Raw genomic sequence first — 24,502 nt, 5'->3', positions numbered from 1 at the left:
CATGGGACTTTGATCCTGTGATGGGACTTGTGCCTATGGTTTAAAGTCCTGGTTTGGAGGTAGTGTCCTTGACTTTGCGTTGAGCTCTGGGTTGACTCTTGTGAGCTAGTCCTCTAAGCATTTTCTTAGCCTGTTTGCAGCTATTGGAAAAGTTAGTGCTTCAACCAAGCTAACTTCACAAAAGCTAACTTAAAACTTCACCAAGCTAACTTAATACTGCCCCCTGGAGGACTGGAAAATTCAATAGCAGGAGTCAAGCCCACACAGTGAGGAACTTGATAGTCACCACATCCCTATAAAGCATGAATATCTTCAGGTGAATCTACAGTCATCAATTGCTCAACCTATTGGTTCCTTACCTAAAAAATGTGAATAATATTGGCTAGGGAGGTAGTCCCATTTTAGAGCAGGGGACTAGCTCTAATTGAACTGAGTTCAATTCCAGGCACTGAATATGCCAGTGATGTTCTTCCCACCTCTGTCTTTCCTTTTCCTTTCCTTCTTGTGAAATACATCAACAAATCGTTTTTGAAAACGTGATAATAATAAACCCCAACATGGGATTATGGTGAGAGTCAAACAGGGGAAGTAGGACATGGTAAATCTTCCTGCTAGGTTGTACTTATTTTCATCTTTGAAGGATCTATTCTGGTTGAGAGACTTTGGTTAGGTAGGACTCTCCCTAAGTCAAAGGAGTCAGCCTACTTGAACCATGATTCTTGGTCCTGCAGAATTTTGGGAGGGGTACTGTAAAGTACTCTTTGGGTCCAGACCCTTGGCACATTTGCTCCCTTAACCAGGAAGGCTGTCCTTTGTCATCCAGTGGACAATATTAGAATTTCTCCCTCAGTCTGAGTAGTAGTGCACTGAGTAGAGTCACCGCAACCTTATTTCTATCTAAGATATCAATCAGTTTCCCTCCAGACTCCTCCTCCTCATTCTTCCTCCGCTCCATTTTTCTGTTCCAGGGTCATTCACTCTGTGTGTGTGTGTGTGTGTGTGTGTGTGTGTGTGTGTGTGTGTGTGTGTGTGTGTGTGAAGGGGGGAGGTAGGAAAGGATTTTTTTTTTTTGGTCTCCGGGGATTGTCACATTCAGGCACCAGAGTCACGGTCTCTATAAAAACCTGGGACTCTCTGGGCAGACACACAGGCCCGCAGTCTGCCACCCTTCCTGCCTCCTGTGCTCTTGTGGCACCATGCTTGAGAAGACCCTGATCCTCTCTGTCTGTTTGGCCCTGACTGGGGCCCTCCCTACACAGCTCCCAGGTGAGTAGTACAGCAGGAATTCTTTTGGAGAACAGGTACAAAATCCCTTCCTGCTATATGCAGGGGTTCCTGAAAGGAGACACACAGAACTGCAAGGAACCAAGGTAAGTGTGATGGGTGAATCTGCCATCTGGTGTGACAGTGTTGATGAAGGAATAAGTGACTAAGCTAAGGTTCGGATTGCGCATTTGATGGACCTACAAAAGTACTGAGGTGGAGTCAGATGGGATGCAGTGGTCTGAGAACTATTAGTGGTTTGCTTTGGTCTCATTCACTATTGGAGACTAAAAGACTATTCTTTCCAAATTCAGGTCAAGAAGTCCTGGAGTATTTCCTTTATTTCCTTTCTTTCTTCTTCTCTCTTTTTAAAAAGACGTGTTTACTTATTTTAGTGAAAGAGACTGGAGAAAGAACTAGGCCATAGCTCTGACATCTGTGGTATCTTCTCATAGAAAACCAAAATCAAACTGCTCAGAGGCCAGCTGGTAGCACACCTGGTTAAGTGCACATAGTGCCAAAATCAAACTGCTTCAGAAGCTAGCTCAGCCCAATGGGAGTCAGTGGATCTGGGAGGGAAGCATGTGTCACACTGAGGGAGGAAAGAACCACTGGCACTGTTTGCTCCTCAGGACCACTTGGTTAGGATGTTTTCATGGTGACCAAATTCCCAAGTGTCTGGGTTGTGCATTCTGCAGGGTGGACTGAAAAAATGAAGTTCTATAGGTTGCTCATTCAATAGTGGTAGTAGTAGTCCATTTTATTTCTTTTTTCTTATCTTTATTTTAATGATTGAGTAGAGACAGCCAGAAATCTAGAGGAAGGGGTAATGAGAGAGAGGGAGAGGGACAGGGACAGGGAGAAGGAGAGGGAGAGAGAGAGAGGGAGAGAGCTGCAACACTGTTTCACCACTTGCAAAGCATTCTTCCTCCAGGTGGGGACCCTTTACTCAAACCCAGGTCCTAGTACATTGTAACATGTGCACAACCAGGTGCGCCTCCACCTGTTCCTGTAGTAGTCCATTTTAGAGTTGATTCTGTCCTTCCTTATGCATTTTGGAAAGAGCTGCTTTCCTGGTCTCTTAGCCCCTCTTTTAGTTTTTAGGAACTTGAAAGGATGGTAAAGAAGGAATCTTGGAATTTTTAATGGGAGTGATACAGAGAGACCAGAGCACTGCTCAGCTCTGGCTTATGATGGTGCCGAGTCTTGGAATTTTTATTTTAATAAATTTACATCTAGGGACCCAGTGGTAGTGCGCCTGGTTGAGTGCATGTTACAATGTTCAAGGACCAACATTCAAGCCCCGACCCCCCCCACTTGCAGGGGGGAAAGCTTCTCAAGTGGTGAAGCAGTGATGGAGGTGTCTCTTTTCCTTGCTATCTTCCCCATCCCTCTCAATTTCTGTCTCTATCCAATAAAGAAAGAATTACATCTAAAGGCACACTATCAAATTCTCCTGCCTAAACTCACCCCCCACATACACACACCTCAAAAGAAGGTAGCACTGGGGACACTCCTGAGTGACAGTCTTCTGAACTTTCTAGCATTTGGCAGAAGAGAGATTAGGATGAGGCCACCTTTGATATGAGATATGATTTTATGTCCATGTTCTCCCCCAGAAAAATATCTAGCTGGGAATAGTGAAGGCTGTGAAAAAGGTGGAAATATTTATACTAAACACCTTGAGCTACTTGGGCTTTTCTTATTCTTAATTAATTATTTTATTTATTTATTACCTGAGCACATCTAAGCTCTGGCTTATGGAGGGGATTGAATCTGGGACTTTGGAGTGTCAGGCATGAGTGTATCTTTGCATAACCACTATGCTATCTTCCCTGCCCTCTTTTTGATTCTTTTAGAAACCATCATTCCTTTGAGCACTATGGATGACCCAGACTCCGTGAATGGTGTAGGCTCTGTTGGTGTCCCAGGCTCCATTGTTATTCCACGCTTTATTGATGTTCAAGGCTCTATAGATATCCAAGGCTCTCTTGACGTCCGAGGTCGTCTTGGTGTCCCAGACTCTGTGACTGTCCCACACTCTAACCGTGTCCCACGCTCTATTGATGTCCAAGGCACTATTGGGGTCCCACAATCTCTCATTGTCCCACGCTTTACTGATGTCCCAGGCTCTATTGGTGTCCCAGGGTCTGTGGGTGTCCCAGGTTCTGTGGGTGTCCCAGACACTATTGGTATCCCACGCTTTTTTGGTATCCCAGGCTCTGTGGGTGTCCTACGCTCTATCGGTGTTCCAGGCTCTATCAGTGTCCCAGGCTCTATGGATGTTGCCCCATTAACTACTGACTTAGAGGCAACTGTTGGCCCAGAATTCAGTGATGAAATGGAAGCTACTGCTGCCCCACTGACTCTTGCACCAGATCGAGAAGAACTGACCAATGACTCTGATTTCCCTGGCCAAGTCAGATTCAACACTGGTTTGGACATCACTGATGAAGCAGAAACCACCACTGGCATGTACTGGAGGACTACTCAGGCTTATGGTAAGTGAGGATTTTGGTTCTAGAGGCCCCGGCAGGAATTGGTGGGCCCCTATCATTTGCATGTGTCTGGGAAAGCCTGTTTTCCTCCTGTGTATATGATTTGCAATGGTGACCATGCCTGCCTTTCATTTTGTTTGCCTAGGGACTGCTTCTGATGTGGAATCAAATACTCATTATTATGAAGATGAAGCCACAGAGGCCATAGGTGAGTACCCTCTCTAAAAATGCCACCATTGTTCCCCCCTTTCCTCAGTCACTTTGCTTGGTCACTGCAGAACAATGGCTTATGGTAACTAAACATTTGGGGACAGTTGTGCTGCTGTGAGCTCTGAGTTGTAGTAAACTTTTTCAATAACACTTTGGAATGAAGAAATAAGAAACTTTTAACCTCAGTGTCAGGAAACTTGAGATTGTATACCAGTATGGCTCCAGTCCTCAACTCTGCCCCTATTTGATGTCTGTCCAGATTAACCTTCAGGGCCTCCCTGAAGAAGATCAGCTCCTCTGTGTCTCTGTAGAGGTGAAGATACAGTGACAGGAAAGAGGTTAACGCATCCATTTTCTTTTCTAGGTGATTATAATTTTATCCACACAGATAACATCTTAAACTATGATTATGGTATGTATAAATCTTATTGCATTCTTATCAAGCAGAAGGAAGAGGGATTTTTTTTATAAATGTATAATTTATTTATTCGCTTTTGTTGCCTTGTTTTATTGTTGTTGTTATTGATGTCATTGTTATTGGATAGGACAAAGAGAAATGGAGAGAGGAGGGGAAGACAGAGAGGGGGAGAGAAAGACAGACACCTGCAGACCTGCTCCACCACCTGTGAAGCGACTCCCCTGCAGGTGGGGAGCCGGGGGCTCGAACCAGGATCCTTACACCCGTCCTTGCGCTTTGTGCCATGCGTGATTAACCCGCTGTGCTACCGCCCAACTCCCAGGAAGAGGGATTTTAAAGCTTAGTGAGTGAGGCAGTGGTTCAGAGCTGCTAAAATCGCTCATTTGGATTATGCTTTGCCATGTGCACAACCCAGGTTTGAACCTAGCCTGCACTATACTGAAGGAACCTTTGGTGCAGTGGTCCTGTTCTCTCTCTACCTCCCTCTAAAAAATTAATTTAAAACGAGTGGTTCTGTCTTTGCCCATCCTTCTCCCAAGTCTCCACCATTATCTATCTTTCTGTCCTCCACTTACACAGTCATGAGATTTCAGTGTCTCCTGATCACTCACAAGTAATACCAATCATTTCAACCATGCTTAGGATTTCTGCTTGGTCAGTATCTCCAAAAGAAGAGTGATAAGCCATTTGATCCCTATATCTGAAAATCAGTTAATGTTTATTGACAAATACTGTCTTCCAGATGTAATGGAGGACTACAGGTAGCAGTGGAGGAATGTAGCATTTGCATTTTAGTAGAGGTTGGAGGGATTATTTAAAAAGTGTGTCTTTTCTGGCTCAATATTTTCCCTCTAGCATTTTCTTCTCAGTATATACTTGAGTATCAAAAGGAACTGTTGTGTCAATACTGTGCTGGAACTACCTGACCTGCAATGGTTTACTGAAAGCTGAACACAAATTAACGATGTCTCCTCTCTATCCCTCAACTCCTAGCATATGGAGCATGAGGGAAACTTTCTTTTTCTTTCCCCCCCTTTATTGGGGGGATTAATGTTTTACATTTGACAGTGAATACAATAGTTTGTACATGTACAACATTTCTCAGTTTTCCACATAACAATACAGCCCCCACTAGATCCTCTGTTATCCTTTTCCAAGTCCTGTTCTCTCCCTCCACCCACCCCAGAGTCTTTTACTTTGATGCAGTACACCAATTACAGTTCAGGTTCTACTTGTGTTTTCTCTTTTGATCTTGTTTTTCAACTTCTGCCTGTAAGTGAGATCATTCCATATTCCTATTAATACTTCTATTTTTGATTTATTTCGGTTAACATGGTTTCTTCAGGCTCCATCCAAGATGGGCTGAAAACAATGAAATCACTGTTTTTTATAGCTGAGTAGTATTCTATTGTGTAGATATACCACAACTTGCTCAGCCACTCATCTGTTGTTGGATACCTGGGTTCCTTCCAGGTTTTGGCCATTACAAATTGTGCTGCTATGAACATAGGTATACACAGATCTTTTTGGATGGGTGTGTTGGTTTCCTTAGGATATATCCCCAGGAGAGAAACTGCAGAATTGTAGGGTAGGTCCATTTCTAGCCTTCTGAGTATTTTCCAGACTGCTCTCCGCAGAGGTTGGACCAATTTACATTCCCACCAGCAGTCCAGGAGGGTTCCTTTGAACCCCACAACCTCCCCAGCAATTGTTGCTGCTACCTTTTATGATGTATGACATTCTCACAGGAGTGAAGTGGTATCTCAATGTCTTTATTTGCATTTTCTGACAATCAAAGACTTGGAGCATTTTTTCATGTGTTTCTCAGACTTTAGGGTCTCTTTTGTGGTGAATATTCTGTCCATGTCTTCTTCCCATTTTTGGATGGGGTTATTTGTTTTCTTGTTATTGAGTTTAGCAAGCTCTTTATATATTCTGGTTATTAGCCTCTTGTCTGATGTATGACATGTAAAGATTTTCTCCCATTCTGTGAGGGGTCTCTTGGTTTGGGTAGTGGTTTCTTTTGCTCTGCATAAGATTTTTAATTTGATGTAGTCCCATAGGTTTATGCTTGCCTTAGTCTTCATTGAAATTGGATTCGTTTCATTGAAGATGTCTTTAAAATGTATGCGGAAAAGAGTTCTGCCAATATTTTCCTCTAAGTATCTGATAGTTTGTGGTCTAACATCCAAGTCCTTGATCCACTTGGAATTTACTTTTGTATTTGGTGAAATATAGTGGTTCAGTTTCACTCTTCTGCATGTTTCAACCCATTTTTTCCAACACCATTTGTTGAAGAGACTCTGATTTCCCCATTTAATAGTCTGAGCACCTTTGTCAAAGATTAGATGTCTTACCAGGAGTGGGGGCTTACTTCTGGGCTCTCAGTTCTATTCCACTGGTCAGTGTGTCTATTCCTGTTCCAGTACCAAGCAGTTTTGATGACAATGGCCCTATAATTACAATTTGAGATCTGGAAGTGTGATGCCTCCGGTTCTGTTATTTATTCTCAAGATTGTTTTGTCAATTCTAATTCTTTTCTGGTTCCAGATAAACATTTGTTGCATTTGTTCTATTCTCCTAAAAAATGTGATTGGAATCTTGATGGGGATAGCATTAAATCTGTAGATGGCTCTGGGTAGTATAGTCATTTTGATGATGTTAATTTTTCCAACCTATGAACATGGAATATCTTTGTGTCTTTTTCAATTTCCTTGAGTAGTGACTCATAATTTTCAGTATACAAGTCTTTCACTTCTTTGGTTAGGTTTATTCCTGGATATTTTATTGTTTTTATTGCTATTGTAAAAGGAATTGATTTCTGGATTTCATCTTCTTCTAACTTAGTGTTTGCATAAAGGAAACACTTGTTTGTGAAAAGAACTTCGAAGCTGCCTCAGGCTCAGATGCATCTGTTTACTTTCCTTCCTTCCTTCCTTCCTTCCTTCCTTCCTTCCTTCCTTCCTTCCTTCTTTTTCTTCCTTTATGTCTGTCTCTCTCTCTCTTTTTTCTACATGAGAACACTGCTCAGTTCTGGCTTATGGTGGTGCTAGGGACTAAGTCTTCCTTTATTTTCTTATTTTATTTATTTATTTATTTATTTATTTATTTTTACCAGAGCACTGCTCAGCTCTGGCTGATGGTTGTGCAGGGTATTGGACCTGAGACTTCAGAGCCTCAGGCATGAGAATCTCTTTGCATAACCATGATGTTATCTACCCCACTGAGCATCTGTTTATTTCTTTGCCTATACTAGGCCTCAGAGCTTGCTGTCTAGCTGAAAAGCCATCCCCCCAACAATGTGTTTACTTGCTCATTTAGTTACTTCTGAGATATAATTGCCATCTAACACTGTGCTAGTCTAAGGTATAGAAACAAGGATTTGATATATAAGTGTATTAAAAAGCTTGATTTTGGGGGCCAGGCATTGGTGCTTCTAGTTGAGCAAACATGTTACCATGAACAAGAAGCTAGGTTCATACTCTTACTCCCCACCTGCAGAGAGGAGGCTTCACAAGTGGTGAGGCAGGGCTATAAATGTCTTATACTTTCTTCCCCCTTCCCTCATAAGCTCTGGCTTATGGTGGTATGGGAGTTTGAACCTGGGACCTGGGAACTTTAGGTATGAGAGACTGTTTGCATGACCATTATGCTATCTCCCCCGTCCTTTTCTATCTCTTTATCCCTCCATTCTCAATTCTTTATCTATCAAATAATAAAAAAAAAGAACAAGAAGAAGGGAAAAATAGCCACTGGGAGTGGTAGATTCATCATGCAGGTACTGGGCCCAGTGATAACCCTGGTGGCAATAACAAAAATAAGTGAAATTTTAAACAGCTTAGTTTTTATTTTGATTTTTTAAAATATATTTTATTTTATTTTACTTATTTATTCCCTTTTGTTGCCCTTGTTGTTTTATTGTTGTAGTTATTATTGATGTCGTTGTTGTTGGATAGGACAGATAGAAATGGAGAGAGGAGGGGAAGACAGAGAGGGGGAGAGAAAGACAGACACCTGCAGACCTGCTTCACCGCCTGTGAAGGGACCTGCCTGCAGGTGGGGAGCCGGGGGCTCGAACTGGGATCCTGACGCCGGTCCTTGAGCTTAGCGCCACCTGCGCTTAACCCGTTGTGCTACAGCCCGACTCCCAACAGCTTAGTTTTTAATAGGAAAAGAAAACCCAAGGAGGCTTTAATTTTGCATTTATGTTGGCATGTGGGTTTCCCATGTGTATGTATTTTAGATGAGCATTTCACTTCTCACTTGGTATGATGTTGCCCCATGCCCATCAGCAAGCTGTCAGCCTCCCTCCCCTCAAGACTATTGTTTCAATTTTTTAAATGAAGAAATTTCTCTTATTTCTAGGAGATGTCACAAATGCTTATGATGAAGAGTTCCCAGTTGGAACACATGGTAAGACCAAAGATCTTTGAGGGATTTTTTTGCCCCCTTGGGAGATTTTTTATGGCCTTAAGCAGTAGAACTTGGGTACTGGTACACATATTTACACACTTTTCTGCTGGGTTTGTTTAGCTCAGCCCCTTTGAGCAGGAGAATATGATTCTTGGACATGAAGTTCTGAGTGGTTCATGTGCAGCTGTCAGGAATTTATAAATGTGAGAGACAACTACCCGTTCACCAAATCCTATAGTGGACAGTGCCTTTTGACATGGCAGTGTACTTTGGTGATTAGTTTTGCTGCACTGACTCAGTGGAAGCCTGTGTTTCTTAGAACTACTGAGGCTGTTAGCTGAATGCTAGACATAGTTGAAGTCAGTAAAAATCATGTCTACAGAATGATAGGGGAGCCTTCATCTATGAGAGCCAATCATCTGGATCCAAGTCTTTGCTTGTCTGTTTCTTCTTTCTTGTGTCTGAAGTCTTATTGGGGACAATAAGACTTATACAATTTTCTTATACAATATACAATTTTCTTTTTGTTTTTTAAAAAATATTTAACTAATTTATTCATTTGATAGAGAACAGAGAGCAATTGAGTGGGAAGGTGGAAATAAGGAGAGAGAGACACCTGCAGCACTGATTTACCATTTGCAAAGTTTTCCCCTTCCAAGTGGGGACTGGAGGCTTGAACCAGGATCCTTGCACATTATAATATGTACATTAATTTAAGTGTCCCATCACCTGGCCCTCTTTATACCATTTTTTTTTTTTTTTTGCATCTCCAGTGGTTATTGCTGGGGCTTGGTGCCTGCACTATGAATCCACTGTTCCTAGAGGCTATTTTCCCCCTCTTGTTGCCCTTGTTGTTTATCATTGTTGTTGTTATTATTGTTGTCATTGTTGTTGGATAGGACAGAGAGAAATCAAGAGAAGAGGGGAAGACAGAGGGCGGAGAGAAAGATAAACACCTGCAGACTTGCTTCACCACTTGTGAAGTGACCCCTCTGCAGGTGGGTGGAACCGGGATCCTTACGTTGGTCCCTGTGCTTTGTGCCATGTGTACTTAACCTATTGTGCTGCTGCCCGACCCCCATCTTTATACCATTTTTAGTGCTGATTTAATCCACTGGGATGCTAAGGTCAGCAATACAATCTAAGAAGGAGTTTAAAGACAACTTCTTTGCTCTCTGAGGTTTAGCTTCCAAGTCTGATCGACTGAATTCTCAGCAGCCAAAAAGACAGGATAAACCAATCCTCTCTCCTGAGTTTTCTAAGATTCCTAGTCTAGTTTATGAAATTTTAAAAGTGAGAGCCTGAAGAGGAACCATCCGATTTTATGATGCATAAAGCAAAATTAAGCTAAAAACTGTAAGTCTTTGGAGGTCTGATCAGTTTATATATGTGACCCGACTTTATACCCAAAGAAATTAAGTGCCATTCCCAAGGGCACAGTGGGAAGCGGGACGGATAGAGCTGACCTTTCAGTTCTAGGTTCTCTTGCAAATTCTGTTTTTATTTTTTTGTTTTAGAAAATGAAGACAACCCCCCAGAACTTGTGGCTATCACTCTGCAAACCACAACTGTGTAAGAAGACTCAGAGCTTCTGAACAAGCCCACTATTCATTCTAGGAGTGTCAATAATCATGGCAGCTCAGTGAGATACAGGCTGCACCTGAGGAAGAAGGGCAGAGAGGAGGGAACTCCCACAGAACAGATGTGGGAGTGACATTACCTAGCCATTTTCCATTTACCACATGCTCAATAAATGTTTCTTTGCACTGGACTCTGGGAGTTTTTATTTTCTGAGAGAACATGCTCAGTTGCTTGGTGTTTATTCCAATCGTCATTTCATTCCTCCTTGAGAGGCACTTTTTAAAAAGCAGCCTCCAACACAATATTTAATAAAGTTTAAATAATTTAAATAAATATTTTCATAAATAAGTTTCACATTTTTCATTTAAAGGATTATTGTAGTTTCAGGGGTACAATTTCATATCGCTTTAAAATATGTGTTTGTGGGGCCAGGCGGTGGCACACTTGGTTAAGCACTCACATCACAGTGTATAAGGACCCAGGTTCAAGCCCCTGGTCCCCACCTGCAGGGGGAAAGCTTCATGAGTAGTGAAGCAGGGCTGCAGGTGTCTGTCTCTCTCCCTTAAAGGGGAGTCCGGCGGTAGCGTACCAGGTTAAGTGCACGTGGCGCGAAGCACAAGGACTGGCATAAGGATCCCTGCTAGAGCCCTGGCTCCCCACCTGCAGGGGAGTCCTTTCACAAGAGGTGAAGCAGGTCTACAGGTGTCTATCTTTCTCTTTCTCTCCCTCTGTCTTCTCTCTCCATTTCTCTCTGTCCTATCCAACAACGACGACAACAATAATAACTATGATAAAAAACAAGGGCAACAAAAGGGAATAAATAAATAAATACGAAAAAAATATATATGTGTTTGTACACTTCACCCACCACCAAAGGGCAGTCCCATCAACGCAAGGCACTGGACTTCTCTCCATCCCCAGCTCCCAATATTTTGCCACCAGGGCTATTTCTGGGGTTTGGTGCCTGTAGTATGATTCTACTGCTCCCTGCAGCTATAATTTCCTTACTTTGATAGGACAGAGAGAAATTGTTAGGGGAAGGATAAAGAGAGACACCTGGAGCACTTTATCTTTCACGAAGATATTTTCCCCCCTTCAGGTGGGGATCAGGGACTTGAACCCAGGTCCTTGTGCATGGTAGCATGTGTGCCCTCTTCCAGGTGCCCAGGCTCTTCCCTCCCCATTTTACCCTCAATTTCCCCGCTTAGAAGCCTCATATCTGTAGCCTCCAACTCTTGATGTTCTTTTGAAAGCAATGCAACAAAACTATGAAAGGTGTCATTATTTTACTTTCTTTTTAAAGTATAAAGATTTTTGAAGGAGGTGAAGCTGTTTTACAGTTTCAGTTTTCTATTCCATAGAAACTTGGCATTTTTAAAAATCTTTTTTTTTGTCAGCGTTTCCTTTTTATAAATAAATTAAAATAAATAAATATTCTAACCTGATTTTTTTTCCAGAAAGGAAAAGGTAGGACAAATAAGTATAGGGATATGAATAGTAATAAACTGCTATAAAACGAAAAAAAAATTTTGAATCTCCTCTTTTGTCAACTACTGCTTTATATTCTATGAGCATTTTTTCCTATTGGGACACCCAGTTTCTACTCAGATAACTGTAGTTATGTCTTTTGAGTTTTGGGTATATATTAAAATACCAAAACTATCTGTATAAAAACCAAATTACTTTTGCTTTTGTTCTTTATTGAAGTAGTACGAGATGATAACATTAGATAAACTTCAGGTGTGCATTGATGTCTGTACACACCACATGAAGATCATCATCCACATAAGTTTTATTATCTTTCAAGCTGACTCTCAGAAATCTGAAATGCATTTCACTGAGTTGACCATGTCTTTCCTGAAGCTTCAGGAAGAATTCGTTTTCTTGCCTGCTTCCCCTGGCCCTCTTTCCTCTTCAACTTGCTCATCACTGACATGAGATTCTTCTGCCTTTACTTTCTTTCACATCTGAGGACTGGGAGTGCATATTGCATCCTTAAGCAATCCAGAATGATATTCACTATAAGGTCTTATTCCATTTGCCATTTAATTTAACGTGTTCACTAGTTCTGGGAATTAGATGAGCATCGGTTTGCTTTGGGTTAGTGTGGAGGGTGGTGGTGATGATGAAGACAATTGCTTATACAGATTTTTGCAAAAGGGTCGACAAGTTTATGTGAAGTCAGATGCTATTGCACATATCTCTACCTTGCAATGCTATGTGCAACCATATAAACAACAAGCTAAAATGGCATATTACTCAGAGTGGTGTCCAACCAGAGAGATAAGGATTTTAGTTGTATCACTGCCAACTGTGAGTCCATTCTTCTTGTAAAAGGAGTCCATCAAGACCATTGAATATTCATGTTTACCTCTTATAGTAAATGCATTTATCATCCTTAGAAAGAACATGCCAATCAATGCACAGAATCATTAGCTTATAGAATGATTAGCTTGTCTCAGAAATAGTTCATGCTTAGCATTGATTTCTGTACATGGAACATTCAACAGCTCACATATAAATAGGAATGTGTACTGGAATACATCTGGCTTAAGGCTTTTTTTTTCTACCTCTCAGCTTGGGATTCACTTTTGTCCTCATAAGGAAGTTAGTTACAAAGTCTCTGCTGATTTCTTTTAAGACAATGCAACTATTTCTGTTTTGCTAGTTACTATTTATTCAATTTTTCCCATCTTTGTTTTGAATTCCAAGCAAATTTCATCATGAACTTTTCTGATGGACCATTGGAATGGTTTGCATTTAGCCAATAAGAAAAGTTTGTAAACTCAAGATGGGACACTCATTAGAGTGGAACCAGAAGGGGGGGAATGCATTTCAAATTCCAACTGATCAGTTAAAAATAGTTGCCTACACAACAAGATGGTGTAAATTGGGACTGGTAGAAGGTATAAATAGTGAGTATCAGCTGTATCCTTTGCTCACTATTTACTTGGAGTACTGCTCTGTTTTCATAACGGCTTACTCATCTCTTAGTTTCACCACCTGCCTGAAGGCCAGCACAACATATGGAGAGACCTAAGAAGGCAAAGCCTTCCTTGCCATTTCTCTGGTCAAAATTCTTAATTGACTTTAAATTGTGCCTTATTTCTTTTCTTAAAATCTCTTAAATATTTATTTATTTTATTATGATAGAGACAGAAATTGGGTGAGAGAAGGGGAGAGAGACACCTGCAGCCTCCTGCATCACTTATGAAGCTGCCCTCACCCCTTCCCCCTCACCTGCAGTAGGGGGCTGAGGATTCCACCTGGGTCCTCATGCATGGTGACTTGGGCTCTTTACCAGTTGCACCACTGCCTGGCCCCTAAACTGTTCTTTAAATAAACCATAAGGCAGGCCAGGAACTCCGTGTCTGGGGTCTTAGGCACAGTGCACAACATCACAAATGCCAGAGCCAAGCAGTGACCTGATACTTCTCTCTTCTCTCTCTCCTTGGTATAAATAAATAAATAAAGTTTAAAATTCCAGATGGCCTTGGCACAGAATGAAGATATGACAGGCTTAGTGCTTGACTTAAGAACCCTGCAGAATCGCAAAATAGCTCAATCGGATAGTGCACTGCTTTGCCATGCAAATGACATAGGTTTAAGCCAGACCTCACTGCACTGAAGGAAACTTAAGAGCTGTGGTCTCTGTAACTCTCTATTTCTGTCTCTAAAAAACAGATAACTTTGCTGCCTCTGTTTTCTTCATTTTCCCTTCTCTCTTTTTATTCCAATTAGTATGATTCCCCCCAAACAGAGTCATATGTTTAAAAAGTCAATGTGTCCATTTGATAATTCATTTAGCAAATAAGTATGATTGTCTTGTGCTTGAAGACAAAGTTATTTAATTTTTTTCTAACATTTTAAGAATTTTTGCTTAGATATTTTTGAAAACTTCTGGCTTAATTCTTATGATGCTGCTCCATGTATTTTAATTTTATGTTGAGTCTCTATAAGTATATATTTCACATTTCTTTTAGTCTGTCTGCTTTCCATCAACATTTCCCAGATTACTGATAATTAAATATATCAATTCATGCAGACCATCTGAAAGTGAAATTAAGGCAAGTCACTCATTCTTAGGACAAGTTTATCCACTTTGCCAATATTCACATTGTCGTGCTGCGACATGGAGGAGAGAAAGAGAGAGAAGATCCATAGCGGAGAGGGAACACAATTCTTTATTCGCGCAGGTACCTCAGAGTTGGCTGAGAGCGCAGTGGTTTGGGCCACGTGGAGCTAGCCAAAATGGCCACCAGCAACCTTCCCTGCATCTAATCACTGAAGTGAAAAGCGGGCAAGAGAGCGGGCAAGAGAGAGAGGGGCTGAAGAAGAAGGGCTTTAAAGGGCAAAAAAACAAACAAACAAACAAAAAAAACGGGAGTGACGAGCCAGGACAGGATTGGTTGGGAAGGGCACTTTGAGAATATCGTATTAACTCTTGTGGGAACTGGCACTAGCCTGAGGGGACAACATGGTGGAACAGGAGCTCCGAGAATGCCCCAACTCTCGCGGGAACTGGCACTAGCCTGAGGGGACATCTGCACAGCACACATTCCTACATACAGGAATATCCATGTATTTAGATATCCTTTTACTTCCTTCATCAGTTTTCTAGTACCCTACATTCTTTTAAAAATTTATTTATTTATTTGGGTAGAGGCAGTGAGAAATCGAGAGGGGAAGTAGAGAGATAGAGGGAGAGAGAAAGAGAGACACCTGCAGCATTGCTTCACCACTTGTGAAGCTTTTCCCCTGCAGGTGGGGGCCTGGGGCTTGAACCTGGGCCTTTGTACATTATAGCAGGTGCTCTCAACCAGGTGTGCCACCACTTCACCCCAGTACCCTACATTCTAACTACTCTTTTCAAAAATTTAACTTGCAGTACTTCAGAGAAACATCACAGGAAGAAAAGTGTGTTTGGTCTGTGCATTGTTCATTAAAACTAGATTCCACAGTGTACTTTTTCTTATGATGGGTGTTAATAAAACACTATATTATTTCCCTAGATTTAAATCTTTCCCTAAAGACCTATTAAGTCAAAGCCAAGACTTTAGGTTAGGTTAATGCCATGATAAGATAGGTCATGCTAAGCTAGAACAGTCATAGTCAAATCAGTGTCAACCATACTGGCCTCACAAGTCATAAGACTTTCAAGAGGTATTAGAAGCCTTCTACAGTAACCTCACAGAGAACTTCACAGCAGGTTCTAGAAGCTTTCTCCAGTAATGCCAGAGAGGTCCTTATAATAAAGTCACAGAGATCACTCCCCTAATTACAAAAGACTCACTGGGTGGGGCTGGGGTGGAGAGCATAATAGTTACACAAAGAAACAGATGCCTGAGGCTCCAAAGTCCCAGGTTCACACCACCATAAACCAGAGCTCAGCAGTGCTCAGGGGAAAAAAAAAAAAAAGACTCACTTGGCTTCTTGTATTCTCTAACAAAATTTAGGAACCAGGATGGTTACTTTCAAGAAGAGTCTTCAAATTTCAACAGATGAGAATTGTAAGTTTTCCCTAGGGACTTGTTTTTGCTACTTGAACACAGCAAAACCCACTAGATTATCAATGCTATTCTCTATGTATTATCTGCCAGATAGAATAGATTACTAATCCACCCCCTGATTTGATGATGGGAATGTAAAGAGTCTTATAGAATTTTTGTTTGTTTGCTTATCTGATTAGATCTTAATCTTTCAACTCAGAGTGCCAATTTGTACTTAGTTCTAGTGATCTAAGAATAGAAAGAAATAATTACCACATAAATCTTGGTCCCAGATCTAGGTAGTGATGACTAGTTAGTAGTAACTAACAATTTTTTTTTTTCCCTCCAGGGTTATTGTTGGGCTCGGTGCCTGCACCATGAATCCACCGCTCCTGGAGGCCATTTCCCTCCCTTTTTGTTGCCCTAGTTGTTGCAGCCTCGTTGCTGTTATTATTGCCATTGTTGACGTTGCTTTGTTGTTGGATAGGACAGAGAGAAATGGAGAGAGGAGGGGAAGACAGAGAGAGAGGGGGAGAGAAAGATAGACACCTGCATACCTGCTTCACGGCCCGTGAAGCAACTCCACTGCAGTTGGGGAGCCGGGGGCTCGAACCGGGATCCTTACGCCGGTCCCTGCGCTTTGTGCCATGTGCGCTTAACCCACTGCGCCACCACCCGACTCCCAGTAACTAACAATTTAAAAGTACTTTTTGGATGCTATATCTTTTAAATCTTTAAGTGTGTGACTTAGGTATCACTGGTTCCAATTTAGGAGAATGCCCAGAGAACTCATTAGCACACAGTTAAGTACTCATTGTGCTTTTCTTCTCTTAAGGCAACCTGACTGATGCTCAGAGCAATGGCTCATTTTGTGCAGAAACTGGTCTCAGTTCCAGTTATATTTGTGTTTTCCATGGTGCTATACATTGTGGTCTGGCCTTTTATGCTTTTACCTTTGAAGAGGATAATGACATCTGAGTCTACAAAGGAGGATTGAATAAATCAAAATGCCAACAGAGATCAAGAGTTGGAGGTGCTAAAAAGAGAGTGTGTTGATTCGGAACTCATTTGAAGATGCTGAAGTGGCCTGTTGTATCTTGTACAAAACACAATGGGAAAAATTCACTAGGTCACAAAGAATGCTTACTCCAGCTAGGAGACAGAACAAACCAATCTTGAATACATTCAGTTTAAGTATCTGTCCAGAAGCTAAGCTTTTGTGTCCCTGTGGGACATAAAGAAGAAGATAACATGCAGACAGGCAATCTTGCTGAGCCATGAGACATGGTATGAGAACACAGGTATGAAGAGCCCAATTGTGGAGTCAGAAGGTCTATATATGAATTCCTTTCCAGAATTTATTGACTTTGTGATTAATTTTTCTGAGCACCAATCTCGACATGTTGCCTTTGTCCCACACCACCAAGCATTTCCCCACACCTGTACTCTTACTCTGCTCAATTTTGATTTTATACCTAGGAATAGCATCAGAATCTTCAAATTAAGAGCTCAGTTGCAAGGGTTTAGTCAACTTTGGGGCCCAAACACAAGGCTAGGTACTTTTCTTACTTACTAGCTATAAATCATTTATAGATCAGGGTCAGATGGTGATGCACCTGGTTGAGTGCACACACTACAGTGCTTAAGGACCCAGGTTCAAGCCCCTAGTCCCAAACTGCAGGGGGAAAGCTTTATGAGTGGTGGTGCAGAGCTGCAAGTCTCTCCTCCCTCCCCTACTTTCTCAATTCTGTCTGTCTCTACCCAATAAATAAAGATAATAACAATAAATAAATGAAGCATCTATAAATCACCATCTTTGGGACCATTTAATTTGCTAGAGGGATACACAGAACTCAGGAAACCAGTTTACTCATTGAAGAACTGTACTTGCCTTTCTGAGTTTTCTTCTACCTCTTAAATTTCTTTATTACAGTAGTTTTAAAGTCTCTCAATTGTGTGTGGCTTTGGGGGTTTCATGCATATGTGATTTCATTGTTTCTAGGCCAACTTTTATTTTTATTCAGATGAAGAAGACACCGTAGCCATGGCACTACCATGGGCTGTAGGGATTTGAATCTGGTTGTGCAGAGGGCAAGGTCACACCTATCTTGTGAACTCTTTCTCCAGCCCATAAATATTCTACCTTATAGGGAGACTGAATCTTTCAGATCTTCACTTCAAATAGAGACCTGGGCCTTTTAAGGGTTTTATTTCCTTGTGATATACTTTCTTCTTTCATCTCTCTCTTTTGCCTGCCCATTTTGCTAAGTCAGTGGTGAAATGTTGTTACAAAACTGTGATTGGAGTGGGGGTAGATAGCATAATGGTTATGCAGAGGCTCTCATGTCTGAGGCTCTAAAACTGTAATTTGCCTCCAGTGTACTATTTCCCATCTTCTCCAAAGGTAAGTCAGCACACACTTTAGATAACTAAAGTGTTATCTAACTCCACCACAAGAAGTTGTGCATCTTTCTTTACACCATTTACCCCTTTAATAGCTTCAGATCTCCATTTTGCTACTTAAAATAACTTTCCATTTTTTTTTTTGGGGGGGGAAGGAGGGATTGAGACCAGCCACTTGGAGATCTGAGCTCTTATATTTCCAGCAGGTGGTGCTGTTGCCTAATTTGTTCAGTATCCCTAAGCATCCAGGTCTGTATTTGAAGTTGCATTTTCATTTGGATGGGACAGACTCACAGATCCCTGGGCATTACTGTGGATGGAAATGTTGCTGTGATGGGGCCTGGTTCATAATTATGGCACCTCTGATCTCCCTCCTCTGTGGATCCCAGATCTGAGACTGGGCTATCTGGCTGCTTTGCAAGGTTAGTATCACTCATTTGGAAAGGTTGGGAAGGGGTGTGTGTGTGTGTGCAGAGACTTCTCTGGTGACTTTCCTTGGATCTGGCCAGTATGGAGTACCCTGCTGCCTTTGTCAGGGCTTCCCCTGGACCAAGGGCCTGTGCCTCGCACTAATTCTCCTTATCCACCCCCCCGGCCCCCAATGGGCCTAGCAGTCCCATCATCTGTGTCCCCTGCCCCAGACCACAGCCTCCATGGGTTTCCTTTCTACCTACCTTCTCTCCAAGGAACCATCAGTGTCCTCCAGTTCCCCTCTGGTGTAAGCCGTGCTGTTTTCTGGGGGTATAAGAGGGCGCTTCTGTCCACCTTGAGCTGTGATGCTTCTCACTGTCATGTCTTCACTGTTAATTCTTAGTTGTTCCTCTTGGAGCAAAGCACAGGAACCTCCTCTGTTGCCATTTTGGTGACATTTCTATTGTAGGAATTCATAAACAACTTTGATCAAGAAAAAAGAGTTTCATTCAGTTCCCACTGTGCTAAGAATATGTACTGTGAAAAGATGCAGCCTTCTATCAAACACTCCCTCCCTTTCTCTTTCAATCTGTTAATGAAATAATTATATTAATTAGTCTCTTAATGTTTCGTTATTGGGATCTCACTGACTATGTTATGCATGTCAAGTTTGTATTCTATTCAGTTAAATTGTTCTTGCTATGCTAGAGGTCCTCCCTGGCACCTTCCCCCCCACCACATACACATCTTTTTTTCTTTTTTCTTTTTTCTTTTTTTCTCTCAAGTGTTATTGCTGGGGCTCAGTGCCAGCACTACAAACCCACTGCTCCTGGCAGCCATCTTTTCTTTCTTTCTTTCTTTCTTTCTTTCTTTCTTTCTTTCTTTCTTTCTTTCTTCCTTCCTTCTTTCCTTCCTTCCTTCCTTCCTCCTTTCTTTTCTTCCTTCCTTCCTTTCTTCTTTCTCATTTTTTTTTTTATTCATTAGGACAGAGAGAAATTTGGAGGGGAGACATCATGGGAGAGTAAAAAATACATACATGTAGACCTGCTTCACTGCTTGTGAGGTGTCTCCGCTGCAGGTGGGGAGCAGGATCTTGAACCCGGATTCTTGCACGGGTCCTTTCAATAGTACTATGTTCATTTAACTGGGTGTGCCACGACCTGGCCCCCTGGCACCTCTTTGTAAGTGACCTTTCACGTATGTAGAGTATACTGACTACTCTTTCCTTAAACACTTCTAGCTGTTGGTCACTTTGATATTTGTTTAAGCCTTTGAAGATCTTCAGAATTGCATGGTAGAACTGGAAAATATCTTCACTCCACATAGTAATGTTTATTTTTACCACTTCTGTGTTCATATTACATTTATCTTTCTCTTTGTTTCTCTGTGTTTTTAACATTTTGTGGAATTCCTAATGCTTCCCTTTTTTGCTAGCCACGTAAACAGCATTTGGAAAAGGGTCTGGCACATAACAGGTATAACATCTTATACTTATTTAAAGATAACAGAACTATTTGTTATTTCCAGAGATTTCTGTGGAATAAAAAACAATATATGGGAATGCAAATGATACAGTATTTCAGATGAGGAGGCAAGTACAAATCAGTGAAAAAGAATCTAAGCCTTATTTGCACGGTAACATATTTGACTTTCATCTATTTATTTATTTTAACATACTCGACTTTTACCTTTTAGTCACTGCTATGAATGGGCAATTTTAGCTAAGTGCCAAAGGTAAATAGAGACATGGACTGTTTGGTTTGGAGATTAGTAACTCCTTCAAAGAAGCAATCACATTTCCTTGAAGGTAGGTGAGTCTGGGAGTCTTAGGAGATCTTTCTCGATTAAGATTGGAATTATGATAAAGACAGAACATTTTCCTTAAGGATATAGAAGACTACAATCAACCCACTTGGCTGAAGGTTCTGTTTGAGACTGAGACAACAGGAAAAGCAATGAAGATAAGTATCAGAAACAGATGCTATTCTGCAACAAGTTGACCACAAATTCGAACTGAGTCCTAATACCTGGAATTTGGATTTTTCTTCCCCTATGGAAATGATTACTGGATTGGACAGTATCTTTATGATACTGTCATCAGTAGAATTCATAATTGGAATAGTAGGGAATATGTTCATTGCACTGGTAAACTGTTCAGAGTGGCTCAAGAACCGAAAGCTCTCTTTATCTGACTGCAACCTCACCTGCTTGGCTATCTCCAGAATCAACCGTTTGTCTGTTTCTTTGAATCCTTTGTCATGGGACCATATCCACAACTATACACAACTTATAAGCTAGCAAAGTCTTCTAGTTTGCTTTGGAGACTGACTAGCCATATGACTATCTGGCTGGCTACCTGTCTAAGGACTTTCTACCTCCTTAAGATAGCTCACTTCTCACACTCCCTTTTCCTTTGGTTGAAGTGGAGAATACACAGAGTGATTCTTGTGATTTTTGTGTTTTCTATCTTCTTTCTGATTATTGACTTTCTGTTGTTAGAAACATTTAATGATATTTTCTGGCAAAATCAAGTACTTGATAAAAATAACCTGAGTTTCCGTTCAGAAGAAAGACAGAATTCCTATGTGAGATCTTTGATTTTTCTCACCTTGACCAATTGTGTTCCTATTGCTCTGTCCTTGACCTCACTGCTCCTTTTATTTCTGTCCTTGGAGAGACACACCAAAAATCTTCAGCTCAATTCCATGAGCTCCAGGGACATCAGCATATTGGCCTACAAAAGGGCCATAAATATGGTGATGTATTTCCTTTTCCTCTTCATAGTTAATTTCATTTCCATACAGTTGGCAAATTGGATTTTTCTTATGTTTTGGAAAAGCACATTTACAAAATTTATCCTGCTGGCAGTATATATCTTTCCCTCCAGCCACTCATATATTTTAATTCTAGGAAACATCAAACTAAGGCAGATAGCTTTGAAAGTTTTAAAAAATATATATCTTAAAAGTATCTTGATCAGGAAATTCATTGGCTTTATGTATAGTTGAATTTTTAAGACTTTTTTTTTTTAACCAGAGCACTCACTGTTCAGTTCTGGCTTATAGTGGTGCAGGGGATTGAACCTGGGACTCTGGAGCCTCAGGCATGAAAGTCTGCTTGCATAACCATTATGCTATCTACCTTCTGCCCAAGAATCTTTTTAAAGATAAAAACTTAATAAGGTGACTTTGAGGACCAGTTTTTTTTTTACCTCCATTTTTTTCTCATATATTTTAAAGTATTATTGAACGTCACTGAAATTTTCCTTAGGAATGCTCCTTTTTGGTGATAATTCACACATAATGATGTCAGACAACATAATTACAAACATAGTCATTGTTTAAAACATTAATTGTCTTTTTAAATCTTAAATATTCTTTCAAAGAGAATCTAATTTTTTTAATTTTATATGCAATTGAAGGGTGTAATTGCAATTCACGTGGGGGAAAAGCATGTTGCTTTTGCAGAAATTGAGATAAATTACCAAAGTGACAAGATGGATGACCTATAAAATGTCAGTAGAAAAGTGGAGTAACTAAAGTTTTAAGTGGAAAACATGACTTCATAGCTTTACAATCAAAGATTTTTTTTTTTTGAATGATAGAGCATTGCATGATTGTCATTGAAGGTCTTGTTCATAACAAGGGAATGAGATGTTTTAGAATGACTATTATTCACAGTGCAAAATAAACTAAGTTATCTTTAAGTAGAGACCAGAAATGTGATTATAGTACTAATTTGCATTGAAAAGCCTTACACACTGACTGCATCCTCACCTGCTTGACTATCTCCAGAATCAACTCCTATTATATCGAGGCACTGAGTAATTTTACTAAATTCTAAAATATGTATTGTATTTTTATAGTGGCAACAATCAATATTTTTATCATGTTATACAGTAGAATTTAGTAGTATTTAAATACACACAAACAGACATATATAGAATCACTCTTTAATTCAAAATTACACCCATACTGCTACCACAAAAAGATCACAACTACATTTTGAGAATAATTGTGTTTGCATTTGTGCACATCTTGCTGTCATCTGGTCACTAGAGTGCTTAGAGAAACAAATAGAAAACAGATCAACAGAGAAGGCACTACAAATCATCTGAAAGGAGACTATTACATGCCTAGTGAACATTTTGGTCACGCATGTATATATGTTGTTTTGAGTATAACAATCTCTAGTTAGGTAAGGTACATCACAAATTAAGTTAAGAGTGGAAATGTTTCCTATAAAATATGGAATGTGATAATATGGTTATACAACATTGTGCTTTCTATGTATCTATACTGGAACTATTTAAAAATAATATTCCATTTTGGTGTTTGCCCTCAGTGCATTTTCCAGATTCAATTAGAATAATGAAATAAAACCACCATTATATAATGATAAATGTGTGAGCTCTAAGTTAAGAATCTGGATGTAACCACTGCATATTCCAATTTACTCACCCATGAGATTTACAGGAGAGGAACAAATATTTTGCTTTTGCAGCTGAAACAGTCTCATCGCTAAACCCTGTGTCTAGTGTTGAAGACATCTGATGAGTCACACTGAGTACACCAACATGTTTTCATGAACATCACTGAAAGTACAGATCAGATAGAAAGCCATGCCTATACTCATTTCTGAGAAAGAAAGCTGATAGTCCCCATAACTCAGGTGCTTTATCTGATCTCTCTTAGTAGGTGTCTTCTCCTAGCAAGACCTTCATTAGACCAACTCCCTCTCCTTTGGAGGCAGGGACATTAAGTTTTTTGTTTGTTTTGTTTTTTGCATCATCAAACAGTCATTCACAATTCTGTCATTTGAGACACTTGAATATGCTGTCTGGATTAAGCTAAGTCTTATTAAAACATTAAGGTCCAGCTTCCTAAGAACAAAATGATCTGAAAAGTTTTCCAGATGAATTTGAGAACTGTAAATAGACACTACTGTCTATTTACATCTTGTGCATCAATATGTTGTATCCTTAGAAGAACAAGGAAATACCTAATCATTCTGATTTTGACCATAAAACTCTAGTGCTTACCAGCGTGGGGACTGGTATTAGTCAGCTAAGAATGGCTCTCTCTGGGGCCAGGAGATGGCTCAGTGGGTAAAACATAAGCTTTACTATGCAAGAGGCCCTGGGTTCAATCCCTGGCATCAAATAGGAGTCATGGACAACATCAAGGGCATTCTGAATTGTGTAGCAGTGCTTTGGTGTCTCTCCTTCCCTTTCTACAAATATGGAATAAATGTATGGCGAGACAGCATAATGGTTATACAAAAAAATTTCATGTCTGAGGTTCTCATCTTCCAGGTTCAATCCACAACACCACCATGAACAGTGCTCTGGGAAAAATAACACACACACACACACACACACACACACACACACACACACACACTGACCCTGTCTTATGTTTGTCACAGGGAAATCCAAGTGGAGAATATTTTTTCCTCTAAAAAACCATTGTATCCCTCTCAGTTTTGAAAATTAAAGAAGTCGTATGGTAAGTGAAAACAAAGATCAAAAATCAATAAAACAAGAAAGGGACTTTCATTGATAGGAGTGGTTAAGTTAGGCAAACATTTTCTATGTGTGAAAAATGAGTCCTCTATCCTTCAAGGTGACTAGTTCTTGACTGAGAGTACAGTAAAAATAAACAAATAAATAAAATAAAAAATCACTGAAAGTCTTTTATTTCCCCCTCTGGAAACACAGAGGCAGACACACACACACACACACACACACACACACACACATATGAGAGGAGTTATTGTTAAACTCACTACTTAAAAAAAGTTTCAAACTATGATTC

The 24,502-nt window shown here is 40.5% G+C and overlaps 2 protein-coding genes and 1 long non-coding RNA gene across 3 annotated transcripts; 2 read left to right on the top strand and 1 right to left on the bottom strand.

Annotated features, from left to right (window-relative positions):
• The first annotated feature begins 1,084 nt into the window (after positions 1–1,084).
• Positions 1,085–10,573, top strand: LOC132539282 (collagen alpha-3(IV) chain-like). The gene is made up of 6 exons (XM_060193441.1): positions 1,085–1,266; positions 3,123–3,764; positions 3,907–3,969; positions 4,336–4,383; positions 8,755–8,802; positions 10,320–10,573. The coding sequence occupies exons 1-6, from the start codon at positions 1,197–1,199 to the stop codon at positions 10,376–10,378; spliced, it is 930 nt and encodes a 309-aa protein (XP_060049424.1). The 5' UTR covers positions 1,085–1,196; the 3' UTR covers positions 10,379–10,573.
• On the bottom strand, positions 4,139–23,301 carry LOC132539283 (uncharacterized). Its single transcript, XR_009550542.1, has 3 exons — positions 23,147–23,301; positions 18,950–19,146; positions 4,139–4,276 (listed from the first exon to the last, which is right to left on the bottom strand). It is a non-coding gene; the product is annotated as an uncharacterized LOC132539283 (long non-coding RNA).
• TAS2R42 (taste 2 receptor member 42) lies at positions 20,745–22,370 on the top strand. Its single transcript, XM_007515833.2, is given in 2 exon segments — positions 20,745–20,925; positions 20,928–22,370. Coding segments are annotated over 2 exon segments (948 nt in total). The 3' UTR covers positions 21,695–22,370.
• Positions 23,302–24,502: the final 1,201 nt, after the last annotated feature.

This window comes from Erinaceus europaeus, chromosome 7 (genome assembly GCF_950295315.1).
Source record: "Erinaceus europaeus chromosome 7, mEriEur2.1, whole genome shotgun sequence".
NCBI lineage: Eukaryota > Metazoa > Chordata > Mammalia > Eulipotyphla > Erinaceidae > Erinaceus > Erinaceus europaeus.
Note: the sequence above shows the minus strand (reverse complement) of the source record. Positions and strands in the feature narration are given on the sequence as shown.